This window comes from Boleophthalmus pectinirostris, unplaced genomic scaffold (assembly GCF_026225935.1).
Source record: "Boleophthalmus pectinirostris isolate CB_2022bp ecotype Guang Dong unplaced genomic scaffold, ASM2622593v1 HiC_scaffold_13, whole genome shotgun sequence".
Taxonomy (NCBI): Eukaryota; Metazoa; Chordata; class Actinopteri; order Gobiiformes; family Gobiidae; genus Boleophthalmus; species Boleophthalmus pectinirostris.
Window position 1 is genome coordinate 19,904,754 of NW_026571036.1, and position 19,040 is coordinate 19,923,793.

The following is a 19,040-nucleotide window of genomic DNA, read 5'->3' on the forward strand; positions in this document are numbered from 1 at the left end:
TCCGCTAATGGTCAGATTCTTTTGGTTTGGATGTAATAGTGTTAATACAATAGCCATCATTGTAATCAATCTTTATGAGATGTGGGTATCAATATGTTCAATGTGACAAATCAGATATTAACATTTTTAACTATACAGTTAACTATATATAGCATTGTACGGAAGTTATACATTATTATTATTATTATTATTATTATTATTAGTTCTGACCTGTATGGCTGTCATGCTTATCTTCATGAAGATAGATAAGGTTAATGATGTTATGTCATACTGTGGAATATTCCGACAACAATATCTCAAAGGACACTAAGCAAGCCCTACACCAGAAAAGTTATATAGTGTATCTTTCTTTCTATCCATCTTAAACGAATCTATAGCTATAGCGATCCATCCATCCATCCATTTTCGTCCGCTTATCCGGGGCCGGGTCGCGGGGGCAGCAGCCTAAACAGGGACTCCCAGACTTCCTTCACCCCAGACACGTCCTCCAGCTCCTCCGGGGGAACCCCAAGGCGTTCCCAGGTCAGCCTAGAGACATAGTCCCTCCAGCGTGTCCTGGGTCTTCCCCGGGGCCTCCTCCTGGTGGGACATGCCAGGAACACCTCCCGAGGGAGGCGCCCAGGAGGCATCCGGAACAGATGCCCGAGCCACCTCAACTGGCTCCTCTCGACGTGAAGGAGCAGCAGCTCTACTCTGAGCTCCTCCCGTGTGACTGAGCTCCTCACCCTATCTCTAAGGGAGCGCCCAGCCACCCTGCGGAGGAAACACATTTCGAGCGCTTGTATCCACGATCTTGTCCTTTCGGTCATTACCCAGAGCTCATGACCATAGGTGAGAGTAGGAACGAAGACTGACCGGTAAATCGAAAGCTTCGCCTTTCAGCTCAGCTCCCACACGGTCTGATACAGCGACCGCATCACTGCCGAAGCTGCACCGATCCGCCTGTCAATCTCACGTTCCGTCTTCCCCTCACTCGTGAACAAGACTCCGAGATACTTGAACTCCTCCACTTGAGGCAGGGACTCTCCATCCACACGGAGAGGGCAAGCCACCTTTTTCCAGTTGAGAACCATGGCCTCAGACTTAAAAGAGCTGATCTTCATCCCAGCCGCTTCACACTCAGCTGCAAACTGCCCCAGTGCACATTGCAGGTCCTGGTTCGATGAAGCCAACAGGACAACATCGTCTGCAAACAGCAGAGATGAAATCCTGTGGTCTCCAAACCGGACCCCCTCCGGCCCCTGACTGCGCCTAGATATTCTGTCCATAAACACAATGAACAGAACCGGTGACAAAGTGCAGCCCTGGCGGAGTCCAACTTGCACCGGGAACAGGTCTGACTTACTGCCGGCAATGCGAACACAGTTCCTGCTGAGGTCATACAGGGACCGGACAGCCCTTAGCAAAGGGCCCCGGACCCCATACTCCCAGAGCACCCCCCACAGGACACCACAAGGGACACGATCGAATGCCTTCTACAGATCCACAAAACACATCTGGACTGGTTGGGCAAACTCCCATGAACCCTGGAGCACCCTATGGAGAGTGTAGCGCTGGTCCAGTGTTCCACGGCCAGGACGAAAACCGCACTGCTCCTCCTGGATCTGAGGTTCGACTATCGGCCGGATTCTCCTCTCCAGTACCCTGGCATAGACCTTACCGGGAAGGCTGAGGAGTGTGATCCCCTATAGTTGGAACACACCCTCCAGTCCCCCTTCTTATACAGAGGGACCACCACCCCGGTTTGCCAGTCCAGAGGTACTGTTCCCGACCGCCACGCGATGTTGAAGAGGTGTGTCAGCCAAGACAGCCCCACAACATCCAGAGACTTAAGGTACTCAGGGCGGATCTCATCCAAGCCCGGAGCCTTGCCACCAAGGAGCTTGCCAACCACCTCTGTGACTTCAGCCAGGGTGATGGATGAGTCCGCCTCCGAGTCCCCAGCCTCGGCTTCCTCCTCGGAAGACGTGGTGGTGGGATTGAGGAGATCCTCAAAGTATTCCTTCCACCGCCGGACAACGTCCCCAGTCGAGGTCAACTGTAAACAGTGTTGGTGAAGAACTGCTTCCCCCTCCTGAGGCGCCGGACAGTTTGCCAGAATCTCTTTGAGGCCGTCCGATAGTCCTTCTCCATGGCCTCCCCGAACTCCTCCCAGCTCAGAGTTTTTGCCTCCGCGACCACATGGGCTGCAGCACGCTTGGCCCGCTGGTACCTGTCAGCTGCTTCAGGAGTCCCACGAGCCAGCAAGGCCCGATAGGAGTCCTTCTTCAGCTTGACAGCATCCCTTACTTCCGGTGTCCACCACCGTGTTCGGGGATTGCCACCGCGACAGGCACCACAGACCTTACGCCCACAGCTCCGAGCAGCCGCATCGACAATAGAGGCCGAGAATGAAGCCCACTCGGACTCCATATCTCCAGCCTCCCCCGGAGAACTTCTCCCGGAGGTGCGAGCTGAAAGTCCCTCTGACAGAGGGCTCCGCCAGACGTTCCCAACAGACTCTCACTACACACTTGGGCCTGCCAGGTCTTTCCGGCTTCCTCCTCCACCAGCGAACCCAACTCACAACCAGGTGGTGATCAGTTGACAGCTCAGCCCCTCTCTTCACCCGAGTGTCCAAGACACGCGGCCAGAGGTCAGGTGACACGACTACAAAGTCGTTCATCGACCTCCGGCCTAGGGTGTCCTGGTGCCACGTGCACTTATGGACACCCTTGTGCTCGAACATGGTGTTCGTTATGGACAAACCGTGACTACCACAGAAGTCCAATAACAAAACACCGCTCGGGTTCAGATCAGGGAGGCCGTTCCTCCCAATCACCCCTTTCCAAGTGTCACTGTCGTTGCCCACGTTGAAGTCCCCCAGGAGAACAACGGAGTCCCCGGTCGATGCACTATCTAGTACCCCTCCCAAGGACTCCAAGAAGGCCGGGTACTCTGCACTGCTGTTCGGCCCGTAGGCCGACACCACAGTGAGAGACCTGTCCCCGACCTGAAGGCGCAGGGACGCGACCCTCTTGTTCACCGGGGTGAACTCCAACACACAGCGGCTGAGCTGTGGGGCAATGAGCAGGCCCACACCAGCCCGCCGCTGCTCCCCGCAGCCAACGCCAGAGAAATGGAGAGTCCAGCCCCTCTCAAGGAGTTGGGTTCCAGAGCCCAAACCGTGTGTGGAGGCGAGGCCAACTATATCTAGTCGGTAACGCTCAACCTCCCGCACGAGCTCAGGCTCCTTCCCCCCCCAGCGAGGTGACATTTCATGTCCCCAGAGCTAGTCTCCATGTCCGGAGATCCGGTCATCGAGGCCCCCGCCGTCGACTGCTGCCCAGATCTCTTTGCACCGGCCCCATATGGATCCTCACGCGGGTGGTGGGCCCACGTGGGGATGGCCCCACGTCGCTCGTCGGGCTGAGCCCGGCCGGGCCCCATGGGGGAAGGCCCGGCCACCAAGTGCTCGCTGGCGAGCACCCACCCCAGGCCTGGCTCCAGGGTGAGGCCCCGGTGATGCCAATCCGGGCGACGTAACTGGCCTTGCTGGTACACTCATCATAGGGGCTTCTGAGCCGTTCTTGTCTGACCCGTCCCCCTGGACCTGTTTGCCTTGAGTGACCCTACCAGGGGCATGAAGCCCCGGACAACATAGCTCCCGGGATCATTCGGGCACTCAAACCCCTCCACCACGATAAGGTGACGGTTCAAGCTATAGCTATAGCTAAAGAAAGCTGTATTTATAGATAATATAAATCTTTCGATAATGAAAATACACAGCCTAATTCTAAATTCATATATAGTCTCCTCTTTAAAATAGAGCATAAGCTGTCTCTTTGATGTATTCATTTAAAATCCTATCCATCCTGGTCTCATGCCTGTCCTGCCTCATCTGCCAGTCTGTCGATCACAACGCAAACAAGGAGCAGCTCTGAGCGGGCTTCAATACGCTCCCACCTCCGCTTTGAACTCCTCCATAACACCTACGCGCTTACAGAATCCCACTATATTGTCTGCCTGCACCTGTCCACCTGTCTACTTTCAAACCTATAGAGTCTTTCTCAAACTGTGGTAAAACAGACCGGGTGGAATCAATCAATTAGTTAAGACATGATTTTTAGATCTGTTTTAGACATAGTTTAGATATGATGGTATTTTTTTCTGGAGGAGGGTCCGCCACCAATGTGTCTCCGTGTGTGATGCCATACTGTGTAGCATTAGACAAAGCCATCTCCATGGAGACAAGCGGATGGTGAAACCAGGCAAAGTTACAAGTCAGATATGTGAAGAAGCAACTCCACTAACAGAATATCTTCAAGGTATTTTTGAGCAATAAAAAACACACATACATTAAAATACATGCAAAATGTTTAATGCCATACTGTGGAACAATCCAGGCAAATCAATAACATCTCAACTACATAGTGCACATTTAAGTATTGAGTAGCATTATGTTTGAGGCCCAGTGTGTCTTTCCACTAGCCTCGGCAGGAAGACGAATTCTTATGATTTTTCTGAATCCGTCTAACATGGCAACACGGACAGACGTACCTAGGCCTATTTTAGGTGAAATACAGACTATTTTTGAAAAACATGCAGAGGTACGTGCTTTGTACATTTGTGGACGGATGTGCTTTTCTCTCATTTGGAGAGAAAAGCACAGGCCACTGTTGTGACACTTTGACCAATCAACGTCACGTCTTTGTTTGAACACTCCAATCATTGGTTCTGAACACTTTCAGTGAGATTGATGTATAGAAGTCTGTTCAGAGAGCTACCCATTTCACTCTGGTGAGAAACAGGTTATCTTTCCACTGCCTGTACTTCCATAATATGAATAACCTATGTTTATTTCAGACTCAACTCAAAACTTGTATGTTTGTTTATTAAGTGTAGAGGCAATTAACACCAGCCTTTTTTCTATTTCTTAATGCTTGTTTAATACAGAGTGTGCTTCTGTTACAGTACTTCTAAATAGCTTTTAGGCTTTTAACTACTTAGTCTAAAGTCAAATTTTATTCAGTCTCAACAGTGTTTTTTTAGTCATGGAAGGTAAGCATAATTAAATGCCTAAAGTCATGAACCTACTCAGGCAATTTTCACTGTAATTTGAAAAGGTGTCCTTGGGTAACTTGCAGAAATAAGGACCGCAGCATAGTAAAAAGGAAGAGGAAATAATGAGGCCTGATACGAAGGCACTTACCGGGTCGACATAGGGATCATCAATAAGATCTTGATAAAAGGGGCTACAGCCTTGACGCTGCAGGTTGGAGTTCTCACACGCCCCTTCCCGACTAGTGGCTCCTGCTCCGTGACCCTGAGGAGCCATCAAAACATCATTAAACTTTCACAACATGCCCACAGTCCTGTCATCTCCCTCTGTCTGTGCCCGCATTCAGACGCCTGCTCCGAACCCGAGCACCACCAGGCCTTCCCCATCACAATCTCCGCCAAGACCCCAGACACCATCAATCTCCACCTCAGCGACCACCAACAACAGACGCCGCCGGCAATCTACGAGGTGTTAAAATATTCAACATGAACCAGGATTAATTATGCAGGGGATGGGCTCTTGATTGGTTGTTTTTAGATGAGCACTATAAAAGCCTGGAATGTGTTAGAGATATAAGAGCATGTATAAATGTGCAAAAATGTGTAGCGCTATAGTATGTATATAGAGAGGAAACATATACTCCCATGTTTAATGCCAGTAGCTTTAATGTCTCTTATACACCCTCAATATAATGGCCACATAATTTTGACATTACGACACATGAGATGATACAACAACTAATTAGACCCCATAAGGTATTATTAGCTCCATGACATTTACAAATGTAGAAACAATAATTATGTTTCTTAGTTGACTTTTTCTAGGGAACCCCTTGAGAGATCGTCATGTTTGTCCAAGTGTTTGTCCAGGCGATTAAAACTAGGGCTGGGAATCACAGGGTCCCTCATGATTCAATACAGTACACAATACATGGCTCATGATACGATATTATCGATATATCGCAAATGATACACACATTTACATCTATTTTAACAACAGATAATATGTCAAGTGTATCACATAAACAAGTCTTAAAGTCTCTAAATAAGCAACAAAACTGTAGCACTGTCACAAAAAAAATGCTATAAAATACCAAAAAATACTCTTGGCAGCCCACGATAACCAAATTTGTTTTCATGATATATTGATATTTTTGCACACCCCTGGTTAAAACTAGACCATAACCATAAGAGAACTACCAGTAAATCAATGAATTTATGTGGCATAAAAGTGTCTTAGGTAGTGTCTTACAGTAGCCACCCTGAAATGTGTAGTATTAATCTTACTTGTGGCCTCAGATAATTGATTGATTCCTTCCACCAGCGATGGTCACTAACAGCGGTGAGCACAGCCTTTGTGGTCAGCCCTGTTGTAGTTAGCACCTCCATGGTTTTTGCTGTGGTTCTATGCAGTAAATCACCTGCTTTCCCCACAGGAGATCCTAAGGCCGGGGGAATGACCTGGATCAGAACAAACAAAAACATAAGAGGCTTGTTACCGAAATGACTGTTACTGAAATGTACGGCACTTCGAACATGTTTAGTCAAGAAGGAAAAATGTTAAATGCCCAGTATCCAATATTATGTATCTGAGAACGTACAGTTATATTGTATAAACAGCGCTTCAGGTCAAAATAAGTCCACTGTGTACTGTCTGCATTAGGAACTTTAATTATGGTGAATAATTAGGATGCATAAGTGGATCACTGTAAAATATTTTCATTTTTTTAAGACAGTAAATATCAGATGCAGCACCTTTAAGTCAAGAGCATAATTATGAAGTCAAACTATTTTTGCAAATAACTGCAGTTCCCAAGACTTTTTGATCACTACATCTGTACTGCTACACCAAAAGGACAGTCATGCGGGAAAGGTATCTGTAATTTGAACAGGGGCAGTCTCTTGTTGTGATTTTAATTAGGTACTCGAGAAGAAGCCCTTTAATAAGAGCAAGTTGCTCTGTTGTTCAGTCGGCTGCACTGTTTGTTTGTGCACAGCTTCTGGGAATTACAATATGCACCATTTAAGCACTAAACCTTTCAAGCACTAGTGAAAAACAACAATTGATTTCTTTGCTAAAATGTCACTTTTAATCATAAAATTTAAGATGGATATATAAATACACATTATTGATACTTTGCAGTGGTATCATGCTAGGGATGTTCTACATTTATGTGTGTGGCATAATGTTTAGAAGTTACCATGGTGACACAAAATTCAGGAGCCTGACTGTGATTTGATGTCTGACAGACTTGTTTAACAGCACAAATCAGCTCACCGGTTGTAGTTCCAACCAAATCAGCTTTGTCTTGTCAGATTATATAAAATTAAAGATCAGATTAAAATCTAATTTGAGAAACAGATCTTCAGACAGAGCAGTGCCTACAGTTAGCAATACACCCCTATGGAATGTTGATGACATATGCTGCAAAGTATCAATACAATAGTAGTTTACATTTGCAGCTCTAATAAGGATGTGCCTTAGTTTGCTGGTCTGTCTACCATCACAATCAGTTTGTTTATTTGTACTGGCTGTGGATGCAGACTATTGGAATTCAGAAGTCATATTTAAGGAATATTTTTCAAGGCTATAACAAGGTCGAAATTCCAATTGCCACAAGGGACAATTACTAAAACGAATCATTAGTTTTGCATTTTCTGCTTTTACTTCTAATTTTGCAACAAACCCTGGTAATCTGTAAAATGGATATTTAATAGTAGTTACTGTTCTGAATAACCTGTGAGACGACAAGTAAATTATTTCTTCTTCCCTAAAGAAAACATGAACCACTGATAGATCTGTGTTTTAGCTGTTTCCATGGTGATAAGAAAACTACATTGTGCCTTATCCGGGGAGCAGTGGGTTAGCGCCAAATCGTTTAGTGTCTTTCATTAATTTTTGATGTGACAAGGGGCTAAGGGTCGAGCAATGAAAGCAGCTCAAACACACACACACTTAAGATGTTTGTGCACTCAAACAGATAAATACATGTCCGGATCAGCATCCCCACACAGTGAACATGATGGTGGACCTGTGGAGTCCTCAATACAGCAATAAAATGACAAGAGACAGCTCCCAATAAGAGCTCATCCATACACAATGCAAAGTCATGAAACATTAACGCCCACTCAAGGCATCGTAAAGCTGGCAGTGCTGTACAGGAAGAGGCGCCGTAAATAACCCCAAGGAGCTGAGCAACCTTAACACTAGATATACCGCTCATTAAATATGGAGAGAGGGAAAATACAAGCACAAACAAATGAACCTCCAACAAAGGAATAATACAGAGGAAAATACGATTTAATGTGACACATACTTTGGCAGCGTCCGGCTCGTCACCTGGTGCACCGCTCTCAGGCTCCATTTGATAGTTAACTGCTTGATACAGCACCTGCAAAACAAAACAAAAAAAACACAGTATAACACGTTTTGATTTGTTGGTTTATTTTTAACATGTCAAACAATATCAGGGGAACTGGTAAAAGCTGTTGCCAAAAGCCAAATGGGCAAAGATTGCAGCACTTTATGAAAACATAATTTTCTCCTTGTACAAAATGGCAGTTATTGTGTTTGTAGTATAGCTCAGCTCCTTGTGCTGTGACAGCGTGAAATTGGACATAACAGTTGAGTCAAATTGGAATAACACTGCATTTACACTTAAATAATGCACAAAAAGGAATAAACATTTATAAATGGTGTAAGAAAAAGAAATGTTGTGACACTGCAAAATACAAAATCGGTTTGCAAATATGGTTAAACACACAACAGTCCATATTTATACATGTCATGTCCAAAAATGAATACACTGATTATAGCACAGAGTAATGCTAAATTTGTTTTTGGGGGCAGACAGACAGATCAAACCATATGATCACAACACTTGTCACATAGTAACAACAACATATGGAATAGAGCGGCGCACTCAGGAGCTCTCCAAGGTCCTGAATGCCCTGTTCTATTAGTTTTATGTTAGATACACATCTATTAAAAATGTATGAGATAATAACAACACACAAATCACAAATCAAACTTTTCAGAGTCCTCATGTTTCACAGTTACTTTTGAACCACACTGGGTTATTTTAGTGAGCGAGACCAAGTCTGACACAGAGAAGAACTTGCTATCTCCCACTGTGTGCTGCATATGGGTGTCACCATGATAATGTACCAGAACTAATTCTACTTTTTTATGTGCACTAGATGTGCTTCAAAGAAATGTGAGATTGAGTGAATGTATTGAGTGTATCACACAGTGGCCATTTTAATTTAAAATGGACATTTTAGTGAAGTTTATAATTTGAATTCCTGGTTAGATATGTGCAGCAGATGACATAGTAAGTCAATAACAAGGAACCATACATTAAACAAAGACCAAAGCTTGTCTAATATTTCAATAGTTATGATTTCACAAATAAAAAATATATGACAACTCCTTTATTTTCTTGAATTAATGTTTAAACTGTAAAATGTATCCCTTTGCGTGTGCATTTGCCCCTGCATTTGGCTCTGCACAAAAAGATTTACACAACTACAGAATGTAACATGAGTTGAGGCAGCAGGAAGTGCCCTCCTCTTACTATACCATTTGCAAATTAAGATTAAATGGAAAAAACGTATGAATGCTGACACATAATATGAGTACATAATACGAAATTAGCATACTGCATAGTGCATACCTGTGTTTGCAGATCACTGGAGGCAGCTAGCAGCGTCTGGATGTGATCAGGAGGACAGTGCGTGAGGGAAAAGGCTAACAGCTCTTGCCGGGCTTGTAGGTCCCCATAATCCTCACACTGCCCGAGCTGACTGCACACATCCCAGGCCTGGCTGTAACCTGCAACAACAACCACCACGACGGAGCTGTCAGACACTAGCTGGGTGCCACAATTATTTATTTCAGACTTAAATGTGACTTGGCAGTGAAAAAGATAAGAGCTTAATCCTGGGAGATGACATGTCTAACCTTCAGAACCTGGAGATATTAATAAATGTTTGTGAAAAGCTGCTTCCCTTTTGAAGAAAATATCAGCCCAAAGCATCGTAATAACGGCTCATATTGTTCCAGCTTCATCATCGTCAGAGTTGAGCGCCGCACCGACTTCATTGTTACAAACAGATTCAATTATTCCCACAGGCTGGCAGACGGAGCCAATGTGTAATCAGATAAGGACCAATGCTCTGACACCTTTAGTTTCAGTCTAGTCTGTTCTATTACTCAGTAGTGCATTTGGGATTATGTGAGGTACCCCAAACTGTAAGATTTAAATAGGGTCAAAATAGTATCAGCTTCATGATCATATAAAAAGCTCTCCAGGAGAATTCTGGGGATATAGATGTAATAGTCAGAAAGTAAAGGGACAGTTTCTTTTAAAACAGCCATTTTCTGAGAGCAAGATGTTACAAAGCCCAGAGCAATCATAAAAAAAACCTATCCACCAAAAGATAAGATAAGAGTTACAGGCGCCGAACAGAGGCACAAATTAGAGGATTCTGGATGGAAGAGGTGCCTTCTCATAATTCTATTGCTATGACCAAAACCAAATAGTTTTACATTTTTAAAGGGTCCCTATTATGGTATTTTCTGATCTGTTAAAGTGCTCATTATTAGCAAACAGTATCTGGAGTTGTGTTTCATTGATACATGTTTAACACACAAATCCTGCTTATTTAGCTGGAGTTCTTTTCTTAAACAGAAAACATTCGATTCCACCTTGTGATGTTGTGTGGTAATACAGGAAGTACTCCACTGTGTTTTTAAGCACCATACACCTTCATTGGAATTAATTGGATGATTTCAGCTGTGGAATTTCAATTTTCTACTGAACTAAAGGTAAAAGCTAGTTGTTAACTTGAAAACAACCACTACATGGCATCACAAGGAGGAACAACACATTTTGAATTTTGAGGATGTAGACAAACTAAGGATTACTCAAACATGCATAAATAAAACAAAACAAACTCCAGGTATCTTTTAAAGAAGGTAACAACATTTTAACATGGCTCAGATCAATTTGTCTAATATTAGACTCTTTGTGTAATATAGGACTCTTTGTATGAGAGTCACATGGAAATGACTTAATGGCATAAAACTAAACTTGTTTAGAAAAACCTTTTATCTCATAAGCTTAATTAATTCAATGCAAATATAACTCCTGCATAAGCATCCTGTACAGAGTAAATTAAGAATGGGTAAACAATCCCACTTAACAGGCAAACTGGTACACAAATCTGACACAATTTTACAGTCAGTGGTTCAGCACTTCTTAATCTTGTATATTATGCGGTCTATAGTAATTTTGCAAACCAGATTGAGAGATAATACTTTTTTTTTTTAAACAGAGCTTCTTGATCTTCAGTTTCACTAAAATTTGCATTTTAACAATTGAGATTTCTAAAAGATTTGAACATGATGTAACTTTATGAAATGCAGTTGTAGTTAGACTGGTATTTTGTATGTGCTTTGTACCTGCAGACATCAGATCGCGGCAGTGGATATAAGAAGCCTTAAAGTCTGGACTCTGAAGCGCCTGCTCTGCCAAAAGGGTCAAGACCTGGCCTCTCCTGGAGGCCTCATCATCCCCTGGACAAACACACAGAGGTGAGAGCAAAACAAGAGACAGTTAGACAAAAAAAAAAAAAAAAAAAAAAAAGAACAATAATATCAGAAAACATAGATATCGGTCATTGTTGTGGAGCAGTTAAGATCATTTAAAGGGTTGGTTAGTCAGCGAATATTATTTAATTTACTTTAGCGTTTCTATTTCTATGAATTACAAAATAATTCATCCAGTTAAAAGGTGAAAATATTTCAGTCAGAGGCTTTTTGATCTTGATAGAGAATATTTATAACAACGGAGCGACTAGCTGCTTTTGTGGCTACTTGGCTCATACACTGAGCAGTTTTTGAAACTTTTTTGTTTTTTAAGCTCAGTTTTTAACAACCTATCTTGGAATTTTGACTAAGTAAGAATGTGCAGCTGAAAGGACACAAGTAAAGGACTGCTGGATTTTCTGAAAATAAGTGTTTTTCCTGTATCCATGGAGATTGTGCAAGAGGCTAGCTAAGGGGCTAGCTATGGACCTTTGAGATGTTACAGGCTTTTTACACCGTACTGTATATGGGAGCAAATGTGGGAGAAGATGTTCCAGGAGAAATACTTTGAGAGAATGGACCGTTTTGTCACCAACCGAAACACGGAGTGGAATAAGAACGCTAGCTGAGTGAAGTAAGAACGCCAGCTGTGTAACATAAGAACACTAGCAGCATGGTGAGTGAGTGGCTAGCACTCATGCCTCACAGTAAGAAGGTTCCAGGTTTGATCCCCGGGTCACCCGGGCTTTTCAGTGTGGATTTTGCATGTTTCTTCCCATGTCTGGATGGATTTTCTCCAGGCATTCTGGTTTCCCCCATCAACCCAAAACATGCTACATAGGTCTCCAGGAAGAACAGTTGATAGCTAAGGTCAGTTAAAGACAATCAATGAACCTGCCCAGGGACTACAGGTTACATGCTACAGGCAAATTAGCACTGGTGCTACAACCTGGTACAATGCATCTCTCCTATTAAGGTTAATGTAAAAATTGTTGTCCCTGTCTCATTAAATACATAAGTAAATAAAGCTGTGGACTATATTTTGGTGACTGACACTATTTCATTTTGACATTATTGGTGATGAATATTTGGTTTAGTTGGGTTAGTATTTACATATTTTCCCATGCACATAATATTTGGAATTTAGGGAAAGTTATTCTTCCATTCCATTCCATTTTCTTCCGCTTATCCGGGGCCGGGTCGCGGAGGCAGCAGTCTAAGCAGGGACTCCCAGACTTCCCTTTCCACGCACACTTCCTCCTGCTCTTCTGGGGGAACCCCAAGGCGTTTCCAGGCCAGCCGAGAAACATAGTCCCTCCAGCGTGTCCTGGGTCTTCCCCGGGGCCTCCTCCCAGTGGGACATGCCCAGAACACCTCCCGAGGGAGGCGTCCAGGAGGCATCCGAAACAGATGCCCGAGCCACCTCAACTGGCTCCTCTCAACATGAAGGAGCAGCGGCTCTACTCCGAGCTCCTCACGTGTGACTGAGCTCCTCACCCCATCTCTAAGGGAGCGCCCAGCCACCCTGCGGAGGAAACTCATTTCGGCCACTTGTATCCGCGATCTCATCCTTTCGGTCATTACCTAGAGCTCATGACCATAGGTGAGGGTGGGAACGAAGACTGACCGGTAAATCGAGAGCTTTGCCTTTCGGCTCAGCTCCCTCTTCACCACAACGGTCCGATACAGCGACCGCATCACTGCTGAAGCTGCACCGATCCGATCCCCTTGAACTGCCACCTTACCGTGGTGGGGGAGTTTGCGTACCCGAATGATCCTAGGAGCTATGTTGCCCGGGGCATTATGCCCCTGGTAGGGTCTCCCATGGCAAACAGGTCCTAGGTGACGGGGCAGACTAAGAGCAGTTCATAGAACCTCTATGAACTGTATTAAAACAAGGACCGTGACGTCGACCGGTATGGCGCAGCCGGGGCCCCACCCTGGAGCCAGGCCTGGGGTTGGGGCTCGAAAGCGAGCGCCTGGTGGCCTTTGCCCACGGGGCCCGGCCGGGCTCAGCCCGAAGGGACGACGTGGGCCCGCCCTCCTGTGGGCTCACCACCCGCAGAGGGTTTCATAGGGGTCGGGTGTGATGTGAACTAGGCAGTGGTCGGGGTCAGGGATCCCGGCAACCTAGTCCACGGACACAAAATCTGGCTGTAGGGACGTGGAAAGTTATTCTCTAGTCCACTAATTTCCAAAGTGAGGTCTAGGACCCCCTAGGGGATTGAGAGGTACTGCAGGGCGGCCCAAAGGTGGTCCACACAACAAGCATAAAAGAAAATTGAGCTTGAAATTAACATTACACAATTTATTTGTTTCATTTACTAGTTTAAATTAGCATTAAGTCCATATACATTATGATATGTACTGTTAACATGTACATTTGAGAGGAAAACATTACATATTGTTTTGAACTCAGTATGCATTGTTGTTGGGGGACCCTGTACAATCTTTAGATAAATAGAAGGGCCGTGGCTCTACAGATTCTAGATAATAATTATTGATTTTTTCAAACATTTCACTAGTTGATTAGTCACATTATTCAGATTAGTCACTGCAGCCCTACATTTACAATTCATGCAACAGCTTGAGAATAACTTTTGATGTGAGTAAACAAACTGGTGGATCAAACAAAACGCCGTCAGAACATGGAACAAACGTGTACACTGAACATCAAAGAAGAAGATAATGGAACACTATAAATTGTATTGTGTGTTTGAATGCCACAGTGTTGAAGAGGTGTCTCGGTCAAATATTTTCAGGAGGTCTACAAAGGGTGGGACTTTATAACAGATGTGTGCATCATTGGACACGATGCTTTGATCATCACTTTTTGAGTTAACATATTGGAAATTCAGTTGACAGCATTACCTGCCCTTGATGGCCCAATCAAAGAAGATGAAAAAGGAAAACCAGGAAGTATTACTAAGCTAAAACATGAAAACTTAAAGTGCTAACATCAAAGATAAAATAATAATCATTGTTATTTTGGAATAAATGATTGGTCAAAAACTCAATTTCTCAACCTATTATTAAAGAACCAAGGCCTTAGGGGCGGGTAACATCAAATATTCAGCACATACTCCCAGAGCGGTGCGCCCTTCAAAAGCCTCCCCCCTACATTTATTTATTTAAAAATGTGTTTATTCCGTCTCTCATCTCCCACTATCTAGAGTGTCTGATGCCACACAGAGCACAGAGTCGCCTGCTGGCTGGATGTGAGTAGCAGGAGAAGAAGGAGAGATGCCACAGGGGCAGTTAGCGGGTTTCCTCTCAACAATGACAAAAGGAAAGGTACAATTTAGGAGACAGAGGAGAGAGGTGTTGGGGGCCAGATGGAAATGGCACACATGATACAATGACATTTGCTCTAAAAAGCAACAGTGTAATGCAAGTGTATTTATGTAGTGGATTTCTGATTATTTTTGCACAAGAATAGTACAATGGTCAAATAATAAGTGGCAATTTTTGTGTCTGAATCAAAGATCAGCCTTTTTAAGTTTTTCAACAAATAAAAAAAAATCAACAACTAAATGAATAAAGAACAAAATTTAATAAATAACAACATTTTAAAATCTCAATGTATAGGATTTGTTAGAAAATGTTGTTAGCTTTTGTTTGATTATTAATGTTTGTGTAGTTTTGTGTGTGTGATAAATGTGGATATTGTGTTTTGTGTGTGTGTGTGTGTGTATGTGTGTGTATATCATTTCAACTGAAAAACTAAAAACAAACACACAAAAAAACTTGTCTTGAGAAGTTTGGTAAATTTGTGTATAGATTGAACTGATATAAAAATATGATTATGCAAATCAAAGATAATAGCAAGAAATTATCATGACTAAAAAGTGTTCATCTAATAAATATACATACAAGAATGACACCCCAGTAGAGATCTTAAATAACTAACCTGGGAGGAGTTTTCACACTGAAGAGAATACCATTTGCTGCTGCTTCTGTGTATGTGTGTGTTTAAGTATAGATTTTTGCTCGTAGCTTTAACAGCTCTCATGAAGATAAATTTCCCTCCTGAGTGCGAGGCGCGTCACTTGATAATCTCTGGTTCAATTGTGTGTCTTGTGTGGGCGGCCCCTCTCTCTTCATCTCCAGGGCTTTGTCACCACACTGCCACCGGACAAGAATCAGCCTCATCTGATGTTAATCTCAAAGACATTTTCTAAAGGGACAAAATGTTGGTTGTGTGGAGAGACAAGAGCATGCTTAGTGGAGTGTTAATACCTGCCACTCGGAGGAGACTGGCCAGATTGAGCAGAGTAGCAGACTGCTTGTAAGCCTTGGAGCATTGGGCGATGCACTCTTTTATGAGAGACAGACGATCAGACCTCAGTCGCACTGGGAGGAGACAAAAGAGGAATTACGTTAGAGAAAGCCATGTCACATTGTACAACTGTTTTTCTACAAATGTATACAATAGAGTTGGGCCATTTCTTTTTGGCAAATACCAGAGTTGTCAAAATAAATACATACACAAAATATATTTTGGCCTTTCCTAAATAGTTTTAGAATGGCCATGAACTTGATCCTAAATTGTATAAAACCATATGATAAGTATAGAATATAAGAGAAAACTATATTTTGTGTTGAAAATTACATTAAACTGTATTAAAACTTAACTTAAATAACAAATAAATAAATTATTGCAATATTATTGGTATTGCAATTGATACAACGTATTGTGCCTTCAAATTTTTGTTTTATGAAGTCGTTGGAATGGGGAGCTAAAGTCGCTAATTTGCATTTAAGGATCTAAGGATTTTAGAACTACCCACAGTAACATTGAGACATATTAAAGATAGCATTGCAGGCCATTCAGTTAGTGTGCACCAGTCTTTAAATTATTCTACATAAACAACGCTTCCATCAGCTAATCTGTAGCATCAGCATATGTCTCTGTGGTACATTAAACAAGAGAAATGGGTTCAAAATGTTCCTGATGCCATAACAGTAGCAGAATGCCAGAAAGACTGTCTGGCGCTGATGCACTGTTCTTGGCAGAGTTGCCTTTTGACTGGCTCAGTCTTGTCCCAACATCCCATCAGAGAAAACCCATTTGTATTGTTTAATTTATGAATACCACTTGATGCATTAATAATAAGATAAGGCTATTTCAGCTTAGTCAACATAACTTTGAGTATTGACTTTTCCTTGATATATTATCTGTCCAGCGTGAGCTTGTCAGGCTGACGAGGAATAATGGCTGAAATACTTTTGTTAAAAATGTCTTGAATCCGAAAAACTAAGGGGTAACAATTTCAGTACAGTTGCTTACAAAGATCTTTATAATTTATCAGGCAAGACTAACCTTAAGCCATGTTAAAACAAACAAAAACATATTTTACACCACCATTCTTTTTAAAATGCATTTTTTTTCTAAAACTAAAAACAAAATTTGTTTCTATTTTACCTCCCTGAAACATGCAGGATTGGCATGCTTTGTGCCTCTACAGCACCCCACGCTTCCCAAACAGTTCCTTTGAGGGTCTTAAATGCTTGGCATCACTTTGGGCAAGGCCTGCAGGGAATTCTGGGAAAAGGTGGTGCGTGTGAAGTAGTGCCTAAGGCTCAGTGGAGTGTTGTGGGAGATGGATTACCTTTCTGCTTCATACCTGTGGCTGTTTATCTGTTAGGCATATGCATGGTACAATCATTTTACTAGAAAATAAGACTCATAGTCCAGTGTAGTATATGTGTCCCTGTGATAATACCAAGAAATGTTCCAAAGGCCCAAAAGCAATAACAGAGCCTCAAATAAACCTTAAAAGTGTGCTATGTAACATTTCTGGTAAAAGGCTTGTTACCTGCTTGTCTCCAACATCTCCATGAAGATGTTGACTTTCCTAGGATGTTCCACAGTATGACACTAATAATTCTTGTGTAACATTCCATGCAAAGTAATGGCACCTCCTTAGCAACAAGCATGTGACGAACCTACCAATCGAAAAGTTACATAGTGCACCTTTAAATAAGCTGTATGGGGATTTGAACATTTAACATCACATTTATAGTTTTTGTGCAGATTCTGTTCCATTTTGGTTGTATTCTCTAGCACTAGCAGCATTTATCTTTTACTACAATTAAGCAAATCTCTTTCAAACCAGTTAAATGATTAGTAGGGAAGTAGTTACAAGCCAAATCTTTTTTTTTTTTAAGTAACAAGGCTATTGATTCAAACAGAGCCTTAACTCATGGCTTGTTTGTGGGGCAATAGCAAAAGTTGTGGAGGAAGCAATGTGACCCGAGCACACAATGAGAAGAAAAAAAAATAAAACATGGTGTACAGCTCAGCTCATTTTGACGAGGGCAAAACGGGGAACAGAACAGGTCCTCGGGGGGCACAAACACCTGGGGTTAAAGGTAAGTTGATAAGAGGCCAGGCCGGTTTATTCTGGCTTCACAATTTCCTCAAAGGGAGACAAATCATACAGAGGTGCAGCAGTTGTGCGCTGATATGGAGCCAAGAAAGCATACGGTGAATACTGATGAGTCAGGCTTATAAACACAAATTCAAAAGCGTTACACACACAGTTTAAAAGCATTCTACATTCCTCAATAGTAATTAAGTCATCACACAGATGTTGTTTGCTCAGCTTTTCATTCATAAACATTCATACATTTGTATACAGTAAAGAGAGGGCTGACACTTTGAGAAATGCAGAGAACGCTGGCAGCTGAAGTGCTTAAGGAAATTAAATCTTATTTCAAATGACTCTTATTGCAAATGACAAATTAACAACAGATTATGAAAAGTGTAGTGATGTAGTATGAGAAACTCCTCCTCATCACCGTGTATTGCTGTGGTTGTGTAGTTGTACCTTGAAGGGGCAGGATGTTGACATTGAAGTCCTGGAGTTGGCTAAGGGCGCTGATGAGGTCCAACTCCTCTTGGACGGCCCGGGGACAGTCTGTGATCAGCTGCAGACAGGCCCTGTGAGAAAGGTAAGCTCACATGAAGCTACAAAGTACAGGTAGTATTTTTGTATCAACTGTTAGTAGAAATGGCAAATTAACTTCCTCTTGTACCATCCATAAATACTGTTAGTGTTACTGTTATTCAGTGTTGAATCATATACCGGTATAATATATTAACACTGTACACTGTGCTGTTTTCAGGTGCAGAGTCCAACACTTGTTTGCCTGAATGGAGATGTTATTGAATTTAATTGAAATACATTGAAAACATGCATTTTTACTGTGAGCAGGTCTGCCTCTCTATAGATTTGACCTATAAATTGACCTAGTGGCACCATTTGCTTGTTTCCATGAAGAAAAAATTAATTCCATGCTGTGTAATATTCCAGGAATAGCAATAACATTTCGAGAGAGATAAACAGCTGGCTAACCTCCACAAGAAAGTTACACTGGGCACTTTTAAGGAATGGCATTAGTA

The 19,040-nt window shown here is 42.7% G+C and overlaps 1 protein-coding gene across 1 annotated transcript in view; it reads right to left on the reverse strand.

Annotated features, from left to right (window-relative positions):
* The window catches only part of nbas (NBAS subunit of NRZ tethering complex), a 167,199-nt gene that overhangs the window by 95,937 nt on the left and 52,222 nt on the right, over window positions 1-19,040 (reverse strand). Inside the window, 7 exon segments of the mRNA XM_020938410.2 lie at window positions 5,192-5,305; window positions 6,328-6,501; window positions 8,358-8,432; window positions 9,717-9,874; window positions 11,507-11,620; window positions 15,872-15,985; window positions 18,466-18,578. Of these exon segments, the coding sequence (XP_020794069.2) occupies window positions 5,192-5,305; window positions 6,328-6,501; window positions 8,358-8,432; window positions 9,717-9,874; window positions 11,507-11,620; window positions 15,872-15,985; window positions 18,466-18,578 (862 nt within the window).